At 38.7% G+C, this 13,695-nt stretch overlaps 1 protein-coding gene across 1 annotated transcript in view; it reads right to left on the bottom strand.

The window, feature by feature from the left end:
• Nucleotides 1-318: 318 nt before the first annotated feature.
• The window catches only part of NXNL1 (nucleoredoxin like 1), a gene marked incomplete at its 3' end in the record, with an annotated part of 17,723 nt that continues 4,346 nt past the window's right edge, over nucleotides 319-13,695 (bottom strand). The window contains 3 exon segments of the mRNA XM_085045767.1: nucleotides 319-380; nucleotides 666-898; nucleotides 13,410-13,685. Coding sequence (XP_084901893.1) covers nucleotides 319-380; nucleotides 666-898; nucleotides 13,410-13,685 — 571 coding nt within the window.

Genomic DNA, 13,695 nt, shown 5'->3' with positions numbered 1-13,695 from the left:
ACGGGACATCCAAGGCCTCTTCCACCTCTTCTTCCCACATTTTTTTGAGGAAAAATTCCAGGATTTTGACACATTTTTCCTACTCCTCTTCCCGTTTTTTCCGTTTTTCCCGTTTTTCCTCTTCCTCTTCCTCTTCCTCTTCCATTATTTTTGGGAAAAATGCCAGGATTTCGATAGATTTTTCCTACTCCTCTTCCCATTTTTCCCATTTTTCCTGTTTTTCCCGTTTTTCCTCTTCCTTCTCCTCTTCCTCTTCCTCTTCCTCTTCCTCTTCCTCTTCCTCTTCCTTAATTTTTTTTTGAAATATTCAAGGATTTTGGTGGATTTTTCCTACTCCTCTTCCCGCTTTTCCCGTTTTTCCTCCTCTTCCTCCTCCATTTCTTCTTCCTCTTCCTCTTCCTCTTCCCTCATTTTTTTGGGGAAAAATCCCAGGATTTCGACACATTTTCCCTACTCCTCTTCCCATTTTTCCCATTTTTCCAGCTTTTTCTCCCGTTTTTCCTCCTCCTCTTCCTCCTCCTCTTCCTCCTCCTCTTCCTCTTCCTCTTCCCTCATTTTTCTGGGAAAAATCCCAGGATTTCGACGTTTTTCCTACTCCTCTTCCCATTTTTCCCATTTTTCCAGCTTTTTCTCCCATTTCTCCTCCTCCTCTTCCTCCCTCACGCGGTACTTGCGGCGCCGGATCGGCTCGGTGAGGCTTTTCCGGGAAAATCCCTCGGAATCTTCCGGAAGGAGGAAGTTCCTGTCCAGCAGCTCGGCCGCTTCCCGCCAGCCCCGGAAGCAGGAAATTCCCGAATCCCGGATTTCCGCGACGGCGTTTCCCAGCAGGAGCTCCCCGGTGGGCTTCAGGACCACCACGGACGGGATGGCGGACACCGAGAAACGGCGTGACAGCTCCCTGAAAAATGGGGAAATTGGGGGAAAAATTAGGAAAAACGGGAAAATTAGGGAAAAAATTGGGAAAATTTGGGAAAATTCGAGGGAAAAATGGGAAAATTTGGGAAAAATTTGGGGAAAATTCAGGAAAATTTGGGGGAAAAATGGGAAAAATTTGGGAAAAAAGAGAAAATTTGGGGAAATTTGGGGGAAATAATGAGAAAATTTGGGGGAAAAAAGAGAAAATTTGGGAAAATTTAGGAAAAAAAATGGGAAAATTTTGGGGAAATTTTGGGAAATAAAGAGAAAATTTGGGGAAATTTGGGGCAAAAATGAGAAAATTTGGGGAATTTGAGGGGAAAATAAAGAAAATTTGGGGAAATTTGGGGGAAAATAATGAGAAAATCTGGGGAAATTTGGGGGAAAAATTGGAAAAATTTGGGGAAATTTGGGGAATACAGAGAAAATTTGGGGGAAAAATGAGAAGAAAAATTTGGGGAAATTTGGGGAGAAAATGAGAAAATTTGGGAAAATTTGGGGGAAAAATGGAAAAATTTGGGGGAAAATAATGAGAACATTTGGGGAAAATTTGGGAAAATTTGGGGGATATTTGGGGGAAAAAAGAGAAAAATTGGGGGAAAAATGAGAGAATTTGGGAAAATTTGCGGGAAAAATGAGAAAATTTGGAGTCAGAAAAATGGGAAAATTTGGGATTTGGGGTCGGAAAGGTGGGAAAATTTGGGGAAATTTGGGATTTGGGCTCAGGAGCTGCTGGTTTCCCAGCAGGACATCCCCGGTGGGCTTCAGGACCACCACGGACGGGATGGCGGACACCGAGAAACGGCGCGCCAGATCCCTGAAAAATGGGGGAAAACGAGAAATTATCAAAATAATGAAAAATTCAACTGGAATGGGAAAGGAATTGGTGAAAAACCGCAAAAAATTCATCCAAAACCAGCCAAGAGCACTGAGAATCCACCCAAAATCTCGCAGAATTCACCCCAAAACTACCTGGAATTCACCCAAAAACCAAGGAATTCGCCCAAAAAACTGGGAATTAACAGGAAAATCTGGCAGGAATCGATCAAAATCACAGAAAATTCAACTGGAGTGGGAAAGGAATTGGTGAAAAACCACAAAAAATTCACCCAAAACAACCTGGGATTGATGTGATTTGGGATTTGGGATTTGAGATTTGGGATTTGGGATTTGGGGAAATTTGGGGAAATTTGGGATTTGGGCTGAGGAGCTGCTGGTTTCAGGACCACCACGGACGGGATGGAGGAGACCGAGAAACGGCGCGCCAGATCCCTGGGAAATGGGGGAAAAATGGGGAAAAATTAGGAAAAACGGGAAAATTAGGGAAAAAATTGGGAAAATTTGGGAAAATTCGAGGGAAAAATGGGAAAATTTGGGAAAAATTTGGGAAATTTGGGGAAATAAAGAGAAAATTTGGGAAAAAATTGGGGAAAATTCAGGAAAATTTGGGGGAAAAATGGGAAAAATTTGGGAAAAAAGGGAAAATTTGGGGAAATTTGGGGGAAATAATGAGAAAATTTGGGGGAAAAAAGAGAAAATTTGGGAAAATTTGGGGGAAAATAATGAGAACATTTGGGGAAAAAAAAGAGAAAATTTGGGGGAAAAATGAGAGAATTTGGGAAAATTTGCGGGAAAAATGAGAAAATTTGGAGTCAGAAAAATGGAAAAATTTCGGTTCAGAAAAATGGGAAAATTTGGGATTTGGGGTCAGAAAAATGAGAGAATTTGGGGAAAAAAACAGAAAATTTGGGATTTGGGGTCAGAAAGATGGGAAAATTTGGGGAAAGATGGGAAAATTTGGGGAAATTTGGGGAAATTTGGGGAAATTTGGGGAAATTTGGGGATATTTGGGCTCAGGAGCTGCTGGTTTCCCAGCTGGAGCTCCCCGGTGGGCTTCAGGACCACCACGGACGGGATGGCCGAGACCGAGAAACGGCGCGCCAGCTCCCTGAAAAATGGGGAAAATGAGAGATTTTGGGAAAAAATTGAGAAAATTTGGGAAAATTCGAGGGAAAAATGGGAAAATTTGGGAAAAAATGGGAAAATTTGGGGGAAAATAATGAGAACATTTGGGGAAAAAAAGAGAAAATTTGGGGGATATTTGGGGGAAAAAAGAGAAAAATTGGGGGAAAAATGAGAGAATTTGGGAAAATTTGTGGGAAAAATGAGAAAATTTGGAGTCAGAAAAATGGGAAAATTTGGGATTTGGGGTCGGAAAGGTGGGAAAATTTGGGGAAATTTGGGGAAATTTGGGATTTGGGCTCGGGAAAAACGAGAAATGATCAAAATAATGAAAAATTCAACTGGAATGGGAAAGGAATTGGTGAAAAACCGCAAAACATTCATCCAAAACCAGCCAAGAGCACTGAGAATCCACCCAAAATCTCGCAGAATTCACCCCAAAACTACCTGGAATTCACCCAAAAAACAAGGAATTCGCCCAAAAACCTGGGAATTAACAGGAAAATCTGGCAGGAATCGATCAAAATCACAGAAAATTCAACTGGAGTGGGAAAGGAATTGGTGAAAAACCACAAAAAATTCACCCAAAACAACCTGGAATTGATGTGATTTGGGATTTGGGATTTGAGATTTGGGATTTGGGATTTGGGGAAATTTGGGGAAATTTGGGATTTGGGCTCAGGAGCTGCTGGCTTCAGGACCACCACGGAGGGAATGTTGGACACCGAGAAACGGCGCGCCAGATCCCTGGGAAATGGGGAAATTGGGGGAAAAATTAGGAAAAACGGGAAAATTAGGGAAAAAATTGGGAAAATTTGGGAAAATTCGAGGGAAAAATGGGAAAATTTGGGAAAAATTTGGGAAATTTGGGGAAATAAAGAGAAAATTTGGGAAAAAATTGGGGAAAATTCAGGAAAATTTGGGGAAAAATGGGAAAAATTTGGGAAAAAAGGGAAAATTTGGGAAAATCTGGGAAAAATTGGGGAAAATTTGGGGAAAAAAGAGAAAATTTGGGAAAATTTAGGAAAAAAATGGGAAAATTTTGGGGAAATTTTGGGAAATATAAATTAATTGGGGAAAAATAATGGGAAATTGGAAAAATTGGAAAATTTGGAAAAAGGAAAAATAAATTTGCAAAATGAAAAATTTAATTTGAGGGAAAATAAAGAAAATTTGGGGGAAATATAAAATCTGGGGAAATTTGGGGGAAAAAATGGGAAAATTTGGGGAAATTTGGGGAGAAAATAGGAAAATTTGGGGGAAAAAAGACAAAATTTGGGAAAATTTCTGGGAAAAAAAGAGAAAATTTGGGGCAATCTGGGAAAAAAAGGGAGAAAATTTGGGTAAACTTGGCAGAAAAATGAGAAAATTTGGGGTCAGAAAGATGAGAAAATTTGGGAAAAAAATGGGAAAATGTGGGGAAATTTGGAGGAAAATGAGAAAATTTGGGAAAATTTGGGGGAATAATGGGAAAATTTGGGGGAAATAATGAGAACATTTGGGGAAAAAAAGAGAAAATTTGGGGGATATTTGGGGGAAAAAAGAGAAAATTTGGGGGAAAAAGAAATGAATTGGAAAATGAAAATTGGGAAAATTTGAGGGAAAAATGGAAAATTGGGAGTTGGGTCAGAAAAATGAAATGGAAAATTTGGGGAAAAAGAAAATTAGGAATTTGGGGAAAATGGGAAAATTTGAAAAAAAAAAATTGGGAAAATTTGGGAAAATGGGAAAATTTGGAAGTTAAATATGGGAAAAATTTGGGAAAAAAGAGAAAATTTGGGGGAAAATTTAGGAAAAAAATGGGAAAATTTTGGGGAAATTTTGGGAAATAAAGCGAAAATTTGGGGGAAAATAATGAGAAAATTTGGGGAAATTTGGGGGAAATTCGGAAAAATTTGGGAAAAAATGGGAAAAATTTGGGGAAATGGGAATACAGAGAAAAGTTGGGGAAAAGTGGAAGAAAAATTTGGGGAAATTTGGGGGGAAAATGAGAAAATTTGGGAAAATTTGGGGGGAAAATGGGAAAATTTGGGGATATTTGGGGGAAAAATGGGAAAATTTGTTGGGATTTGGGGTCAGAAAAATGGGAAAATTTGGGATTTGGAGTCAGCAAGATGGGAAAATTTGGGATTTGGAATCAGAAAATGAGAGAATTTGGGGAAATTTGGAGAAAAAACCAGAAAATTTGGGGAATTTTTGGGGAAAAAATGAGAAAATTTGGGGAAATAAAGAGAAAATTTGGGGGAAAAATGAGAAAATTTGGGATTTGAAGTCAGAAAATTGGGAAAATTTGGGTTCAGAAAAATGGGAAAATTTGGGATTTGGGGTCAGAAAAATGAGAGAATTCGGGAAAATTTGGGGAAAAAGAGAAAATTTGGAGGAATTTGGGGAAAATGGGAAAATTTGGGGGAAAAAAAGAGAAAATTTGGGAAAATTTGGGGTAAAAATGGGAAAATTTGGGGAAATTTGGGGAAATAATGGAAAAATTTGGGAAAAAAGAAAATTTGGGGGAAAATTTAGGAAAAAATGGGAAAATTTTTGGGGAAATTTTGGGAAATAAAGAGAAAATTTGGGGGAAAATAATGAGAAAATTTGGGGAAATTTGGGGGAAAAATTGGAAAAATTTGGGAAAAATTTGGGGAAATTTGGGGAATACAGAGAAAAGTTGGGGGAAAAGTGAGAAGAAAAATTTGGGGAAATTTGGGGGGAAAATGGGAAATTTGGGAAAATTTGGGGGGAAAAAGGGAAAATTTGGGGAATTTGGGGGAAAAATGGGAAAATTTGTTGGGATTTGGGGAAAAAGGGAAAATTTGGGATTTGAGTCAGAAATGGGAAAATTTGGGATTTGGTCGAAATGGAAATTTGGGGAAATTTGGGGCAAAAATGAGAAAATTTGGAGAAATTTGGGGAGAAAAACGAGAAAATTTGGGGGAAAATTTGGGGGAAATAAAGAGAAAATTTGGGAAAAAATTGGGAAAATGAGAAAAGGAAAAAAGGAAAAGAAAAGGGAAATTTGGGAAAAAGAAAATTTGGAAAAGAAAATTTGAAATTGGGAAAAAGAAAAAAAAAAAAAAAAAAAAAAAAAAAAAAAGAAAATTTGGGGAAATTTGGGGGAAAAAGGAGAAAATTTGGGAAAATTTCAGGGGAAAAAAGGCGAAAATTTGGGGGAAAAAGGTGAAAATTTGGGGGGAAAAAAGAGAAAATTAGGGAAAATTTCAGGGAAAAAAAGAGAAAATTTGGGGGAAATTAGGGAAAAAAGAAAATTTAGGGAAATTTGGGAAAAATGGGAAAAATTGAGAGTGGGAGATTGGGGTTGATGGGGTTTGGGGATTTGGGATTTGGAAGATGAGGAGTGAAGAGATTTGGGATTTTCACACCAAAAAATTGGATTTTTGCGCCTGAAAAATTGGAATTTTTCTGCCTAAAAAATGGGATTTTTTTACCTAGAAAAAAGCTGTTTTTTGCCAGGAAAAAAGGGATTTTTTCACCAAAAAATGCCATTTTTCCCCAAAAAATTCAAATTTTCCTTACCTTCCAAACTCATCTCCAAAATGCAGAGCCATCCACCTGCTGGGCATGGAATTCAGGAATTCCTGCTGCTTCTCCCAGGAAAGAAAAGGGGATTGGGAGGGGAAAAAATGGGATTTTTGGGGCTAAAAAATGGGATTTTTGGGTCCTAAAAAATGGGATTTTGGAGATGAAAAAATGGGATTTGTGGGGCCTAAAAAATGGGATTTTGGAGACGAAAAAATGGGATTTTGGGGGCTAAAAATGGGATTGTGGAGACGAAAAAATGGGATTTTGGAGCCTAAAAAATGCCATTTTTGTACCTAAGAAATGGGATTTTTTCTACCTAAAAAATGGAATTTTGGAGCCTAAAAAATGGGATTTTGGGAGTTTGGAGCCAAGAAATGGGATTTTTGGGCCTAAAAAATGGGATTTTGGAGCTGAAAAAAATGGGATTCAGGAATCGAAAAAATGGGATTTTTGCACCTAAAAAATGGAACTTTGGAGCCTAAAAAATGGGATTTTTTGCCAAAAAATTTCGATTTTTGAGTCTAAAAAAATTAGATTTTTCTGCCTAAAAAATACGATTTTTTTGCTGAAAAAGTGCAATTTTTGACCAAAAAAAAAGGGATTTTTTCCCCAAAAACCCCAATTTTCACCCCAAAAAAATCAAATTTTTCCTTACCTTCCGAACTCATCGCCATGCTGCAGAGCCATCCACCTGCTGGGCATGGATTTGAGGAATTCCTGCTGCTTCTCCCAGAAATGAAAAGGGGATTGGGAGGGGAAAAAATGGGATTTTTGGGGCTAAAAAATGGGATTTTTCTGCCTAAAAAAATGGGGTTTTGGAGATGAAAAAATGGGATTTGTGGGGCCTAAAAAATGGGATTTAGGAGTCGAAAAAATGGGATTTTGGAGACGAAAAAATGGGAGTTTGGAGCTGAAAAATGGGATTTAGGGGACGAAAAAATTGTTATTTTGGAGCCGAAAAAATGGGATTTTGGGAGTTTGGAGCCAAAAAATGCGATTTTTGGGCCTAAAAAATGGGAGTTTGGAGCTGAAAAAATGGCAACTTTTTCCTAAAAAAATGGATTTTCTGGCCTAAAAAATGGGAATTTTGTGTCGAAAAATAGCATCTTTTGCCTTAAAAAATGGGATTTTCGGACCTAAAAAACTGTATTTTCACACCTAAAAATGGGATTTTTGGAGCCTAAAAAATGGGATTTTCGTGTCTAAGAAAATTTTATTTTCACGCCTAAACATGCGAATTTTTGGGAAAAGAGGTGATTTTTGCATCTAAAAAAATGGGATTTCTGCCTGAAAAATGCCATTTTTTACTTTAAAAAATGGGAATTTTTTGCCTAAAAAATTGGATTTTCACACCAAAAAAATTGAATTTTTGTGTCTAAAAAAATGGGATTTTTCTGCCTAAAAAATGTGATTTTTTTACCTAGAAAAATGCTATTTTTTTGCTAAAAAAAGGGATTTTTTCCCCAAAAACCCCAATTTTCACCCCCAAAAAATCAAATTTTCCTTACCTTCCGAACTCATCGCCATGCTGCAGAGCCATCCACCTGCTGGGCATGGAATTCAGGAATTTCTCCTGCTCCTGGCGACTCTCCTCTCTCCCCACGTAGACAAACCCAGAAATCCCCAGAAATGGAAATGGGATTTTTGGGGCTAAAAAATGGGATTTTTGGGGCTAAAAATGGGATTTTGGGGGCTAAAAAATGGGAGTTTGGAGAGAAAAAAATGGGATTTTTGGGCCTAAAAAATAGGATTTTAGGGACTAAAAAATGGGATTTTGGGGCTAAAAAATGGGAGTTTGGAGACGTAAAAATGGGATTTAGGCGATGAAAAAACGGTATTTTGGAGGTGAAAAATGGGATTTTGGAGCCGAAAAATGGGATTTTGGGGCCGAAAAAATGGGAGTTTGGGTCCTAAAAAATGGGATTTTTGAGCCTAAAAAGTGGGAGTTTGGAGCTGAAAAATGGGATTTTGGAGGTGAAAAAATGGGATTTTTGGGCTGAAAAATGGGATTTTGGAGTCGAAAAAATGGGATTTTGGAGGTGAAAAAATGGGATTTTTGGGCTGAAAAAATGGGATTTTTGCGCCTAAAAAATGGGATTTTTGGAGCCTAAAAAATGCGATTTTTTAGCTAAAAAAGCACATTTTTTCACCAAAAAAAAGGCAAATTTTGGGCAAAAAATTTGAGATTTCCTTACCATCCGAACTCATCGCCATGCTGCAGAGCCATCCACCTGCTGGGCATGGATTGGAGGAATTTCTCCTGCTCCTGGCGACTCTCCTCTCTCCCCACGTAGACAAACCCAGAAATGCCCAGAAATGGAAATGGGATTTTTGGGGCTAAAAATGGGATTTTTGGGCCTAAAAAATGGGATTTTTGGGGCTAAAAATGGGATTTTTGGGCCTAAAAAATGGGATTTTTGGGGCTAAAAATGGGATTTTGGGGCTAAAAAATGGGAGTTTGGAGCCGAAAAATGGGATATTTGGGCCTAAAAAATGACATTTAGAAGTTGAAAAAATGGGATTTAGGGGATGAAAAAATTGTTATTTTGGAGCCGAAAAAATGGGATTTTGGGAGTTTGGAGCCAAGAAATGGGATTTTTGGGCCTAAAAAATGGGATTTTGGAGCTGAAAAAATGGGAGTTTGGAGCCAAAAAATGGGATTTTGGGCCTAAAAAATGGGAGTTTGGAGTCGAAAAAATGGGATTTTGGAGGTGAAAAAATGGGATTTTTGGGCTGAAAAATGGGATTTTGGAGTCGAAAAAATGGGATTTTGGAGCTGAAAAAATGGGATTTTGGAGATGAAAAATGCCATTTTTGCACCTAAGAAATGGGATTTTTGCGCCTAAAAAATGGGTTTTGGAAAAAAAACCAAAAAAACCTGCCTAAAAAATGCGATTGTTTAGCTAAAAAAGCACATTTTTTCACCAAAAAAAAGGCAAATTTTGGGCAAAAAATTTGAGATTTCCTTACCTTCCGAACTCATCGCCATGCTGCAGAGCCATCCACCTGCTGGGCATGGATTGGAGGAATTTCTCCTGCTCCTGGCGACTCTCCTCTCTCCCCACGTAGACAAACCCAGAAACCCCCAGAAATGGAAATGGGATTGGGAGGGAAAAATGGGATTTTTGGGCTTAAAAATGGGATTTTGGGGCCTAAAAAATGGGATTTCGGAGACGTAAAAATGGGATTTAGGGAACGAAAAAAACGGTATTTTGGAGGTGAAAAAATGGGATTTTGGAGACGAAAAAATGGGATTTTTCTACCTAGAAAATGGGAATTTTGGAGCCTAAAAAATGGGATTTTTTGCCGAAAAATTGGATTTTTTGCACCTAAAAAATGGGAATTTTGGAGCCTAAAAAATGGGATTTTTTGCTCAAAAAATTGGATTTCTGCACCATAAAATTGGATTTTTGCGTCTAAAAAATGGGAATTTTCCTGCCTAAAAAATGCGATTTTTTTGCTAAAAAAATGCGATTTTTGACCAAAAAAAGCACAAATTTTGGGGAAAAAAATCAAATTTTTCCTTACCTTCCGAACTCATCGCCATGCTGCAGAGCCATCCACCTGCTGGGCATGGATTGGAGGAATTTCTCCTGCTCCTGGCGACTCTCCTCTCTCCCCACGTAGACAAACCCAGAAACCCCCAGGAATGGAAATGGGATTTTGGAGTCGAAAAAATGGGATTTTGGAGGTGAAAAAATGGGATTTTTGGGCTGAAAAAATGGGATATTTGCGCCTAAAAAATGGGATTTTTGGAGCCTAAAAAGTGCGATTGTTTAGCTAAAAAAGCACATTTTTTCACCAAAAAAAAAGCAAATTTTGGGAAAAAAAATCAAATTTTTCCTTACCTGCCGAACTCATCGCCATGCTGCAGAGCCATCCACCTGCTGGGCATGGATTGGAGGAATTTCTCCTGCTCCTGGCGACTCTCCTCTCTCCCCACGTAGACAAACCCAGAAACCCCCAGAAATGGAAATGGGATTTTTGGGCCTAAAAAATGGGATTTTGGGGGCTAAAAAATGGGATTTTGGGGGCTAAAAAATGGGAGTTTGGAGCCGAAAAAATGGGATTTTTGGGCCTAAAAAATGACATTTAGAAGTTGAAAAAATGGGATTTAGGGGATGAAAAAATTGTTATTTTGGAGCCGAAAAAATGGGATTTTGGGAGTTTGGAGCCAAGAAATGGGATTTTTGGGCCTAAAAAATGGGATTTTGGAGCTGAAAAGATAGGAGTTTGGAGCCAAAAAATGGGATTTTGGGCCTAAAAAATGGGAGTTTGGAGTCGAAAAAATGGGATTTTGGAGGTGAAAAAATGGGATTTTTGGGCCGAAAAATGGGATTTTGGAGACGAAAAAATGGGATTTTGGAGCTGAAAAATGGAATTTTGGAGATGAAAAATGCCATTTTTGCACCTAAGAAATGGGATTTTTGCGCCTAAAAAATGGCGTTTTGGAGCCTAAAAAATGGAATTTTTGCGGCTGAAAAATTGGAATTTTCCTGCCTAAAAAATGCGATTTTTTAGCTAAAAAACCGCAATTTTTGACCAAAAAAGGGGATTTTTTCACCCAAAAAATCAAATTTTTCCTTACCTGCCGAACTCATCGCCATGCTGCAGAGCCATCCACCTGCTGGGCATGGAATTCAGGAATTTCTCCTGCTCCTGGCGACTCTCCTCTCTCCCCACGTAGACAAACCCAGAAACCCCCAGAAATGGAAATGGGATTTTTGGGCCTAAAAAATGGGATTTTTGGGGCTAAAAATGGGATTTTGGGGGCTAAAAAATGGGAGTTTGGAGAGAAAAAAATGGGATTTTTGGGCCTAAAAAATAGGATTTTAGGGACTAAAAAATGGGATTTTGGGGCTAAAAAATGGGAGTTTGGAGACGTAAAAATGGGATTTAGGCGATGAAAAAACAGTATTTTGGAGGTGAAAAATGGGATTTTGGAGCCGAAAAATGGGATTTTGGGGCCGAAAAAATGGGAGTTTGGAGACGTAAAAATGGGATTTAGGCGATGAAAAAACGGTATTTTGGAGGTGAAAAATGGGATTTTGGAGCCTAAGAAATGGGATTTTTCTACCTAAAAAATGGAACTTTGGAGCCTAAAAAATGGGATTTTTTGCCGAAAAATTGGATTTTTTGCACCTAAAAAATGGGAATTTTGGAACCTAAAAAATGGGATTTTTTGCTCAAAAAATTGGATTTCTGCACCAAAAAATTGGATTTTTGCGTTTAAAAAATTAGATTTTTCTGCCTAAAAAATACGATTTTTTTGCTGAAAAAGTGCAATTTTTGACCAAAAGAAAGGGATTTTTTCCCCCAAAAACCCCAATTTTCAACCCAAAAAAATCAGATTTCCTTACCTTCCGAACTCATCGCCATGCTGCAGAGCCATCCACCTGCTGGGCATGGATTGGAGGAATTTCTCCTGCTCCTGGCGACTCTCCTCTCTCCCCACAGCAACTAACCCAGAAATGCCCAGAAATGGAAATGGGATTTTTGGGCCTAAAAAATGGGATTTTTGGGCCTAAAAAATGGGATTTTGGGGCTAAAAAATGGGATTTTTGGGGCTAAAAATGGGATTTTTGGGCCTAAAAAATGGGATTTTGGGGCTAAAAAATGGGAGTTTGGAGAGAAAAAAATGGGATTTTGGAGCTGAAAAAATGGGATTTTTGGGGCTAAAAATGGGATTTTTGGGCCTAAAAAATGGGATTTCGGAGACATAAAAATGGGATTTAGGAGTCGAAAAAATGGGATTTAGGGGACGAAAAAATTGTTATTTTGGAGCCTAAAAAATGCGATTTTGGGAGTTTGGAGCTGAAAAAATGGGAGTTTGGAGCCGAAAAAATGGGATTTTGGAGCCGAAAAATGGGAGTTTGGAGCCGAAAAAATGGGATTTTGGAGCCAAAAAATGGGAGTTTGGGTCCTAAAAAATGGGATTTTTGAGCCTAAAAAGTGGGAGTTTGCAGCTGAAAAATGGGATTTTGGAGGTGAAAAAATGGGATTTTTGGGCTGAAAAATGGGATTTTGGAGTCGAAAAAATGGGATTTTGGAGACGTAAAAATGGGATTTTTGGGCTGAAAAAATGGGATATTTGCGCCTAAAAAATGGGATTTTTGGAGCCTAAAAAATGCGATTGTTTAGCTAAAAAAGCACATTTTTTCACCAAAAAAAAGGCAAATTTTGGGCAAAAAATTTGAGATTTCCTTACCTTCCGAACTCATCGCCATGCTGCAGAGCCATCCACCTGCTGGGCATGGATTGGAGGAATTTCTCCTGCTCCTGGCGACTCTCCTCTCTCCCCACGTAGACAAACCCAGAAATGCCCAGAAATGGAAATGGGATTTTTGGGGCTAAAAAATGGGATTTTTGGGCCTAAAAAATGGGATTTTGGGGCTAAAAAATGGGAGTTTGGAGCCGAAAAATGGGATTTTTGGGCCGAAAAAATGACATTTAGAAGTTGAAAAAATGGGATTTAGGGGATAAAAAATTGTTATTTTGGAGCCGAAAAAATGGGATTTTGGGAGTTTGGAGCCAAGAAATGGGATTTTTGGGCCTAAAAAATGGGATTTTGGAGCTGAAAAAATGGGAGTTTGGAGACAAAAAAATGGGATTTTGGGGCCTAAGAAATGGGATTTCGGAGACGTAAAAATGGGATTTAGGAGTCGAAAAAATGGGATTTAGGAGACAAAAAAATTGTTATTTTGGAGCCGAAAAAATGGGAGTTTGGGTCCTAAAAAATGGGATTTTTGAGCCTAAAAAGTGGGAGTTTGGAGCTGAAAAATGGGATTTTGGAGGTGAAAAAATGGGATTTTTGGGCTGAAAAATGGGATTTTGGAGACGAAAAAATGGGATTTTGGAGCTGAAAAAATGGGATTTTTGCGCCTAAAAAATGGGATTTTTGGAGCCTAAAAAGTGCGATTTTTTCGCTAAAAAAGCACATTTTTTCACCAAAAAAAAAGCAAATTTTGGGAAAAAAAAATCAAATTTTTCCTTACCTTCCGAAGTCATCGCCATGCTGCAGAGCCATCCACCTGCTGGGCATGGATTGGAGGAATTTCTCCTGCTCCTGGCGACTCTCCTCTCTCCCCACGTAGACAAATCCCACCTGCTCGGCTCTCTCCACGTGGAAAGGCTCGGTGAGGCGCTGGCAGAAGCGCCGCAGCTTTGGGGTGAATTCGCGGCATTTCGGGCAATTCCAGGAGGCGAAATAAATCAGGATGATCTTGTTCTCCAGAGCTCGGCGCAGTTCCCGCTCGGTGTCCAGGCGGAATTCGGAACGAT

Source organism: Lichenostomus cassidix, unplaced genomic scaffold (genome assembly GCF_008360975.1).
Source record: "Lichenostomus cassidix isolate B80296 unplaced genomic scaffold, HeHo_3.0 HiC_scaffold_39, whole genome shotgun sequence".
Lineage (NCBI taxonomy): Eukaryota > Metazoa > Chordata > Aves > Passeriformes > Meliphagidae > Lichenostomus > Lichenostomus cassidix.
This window is presented reverse-complemented; position numbering and strand designations above follow the sequence as displayed.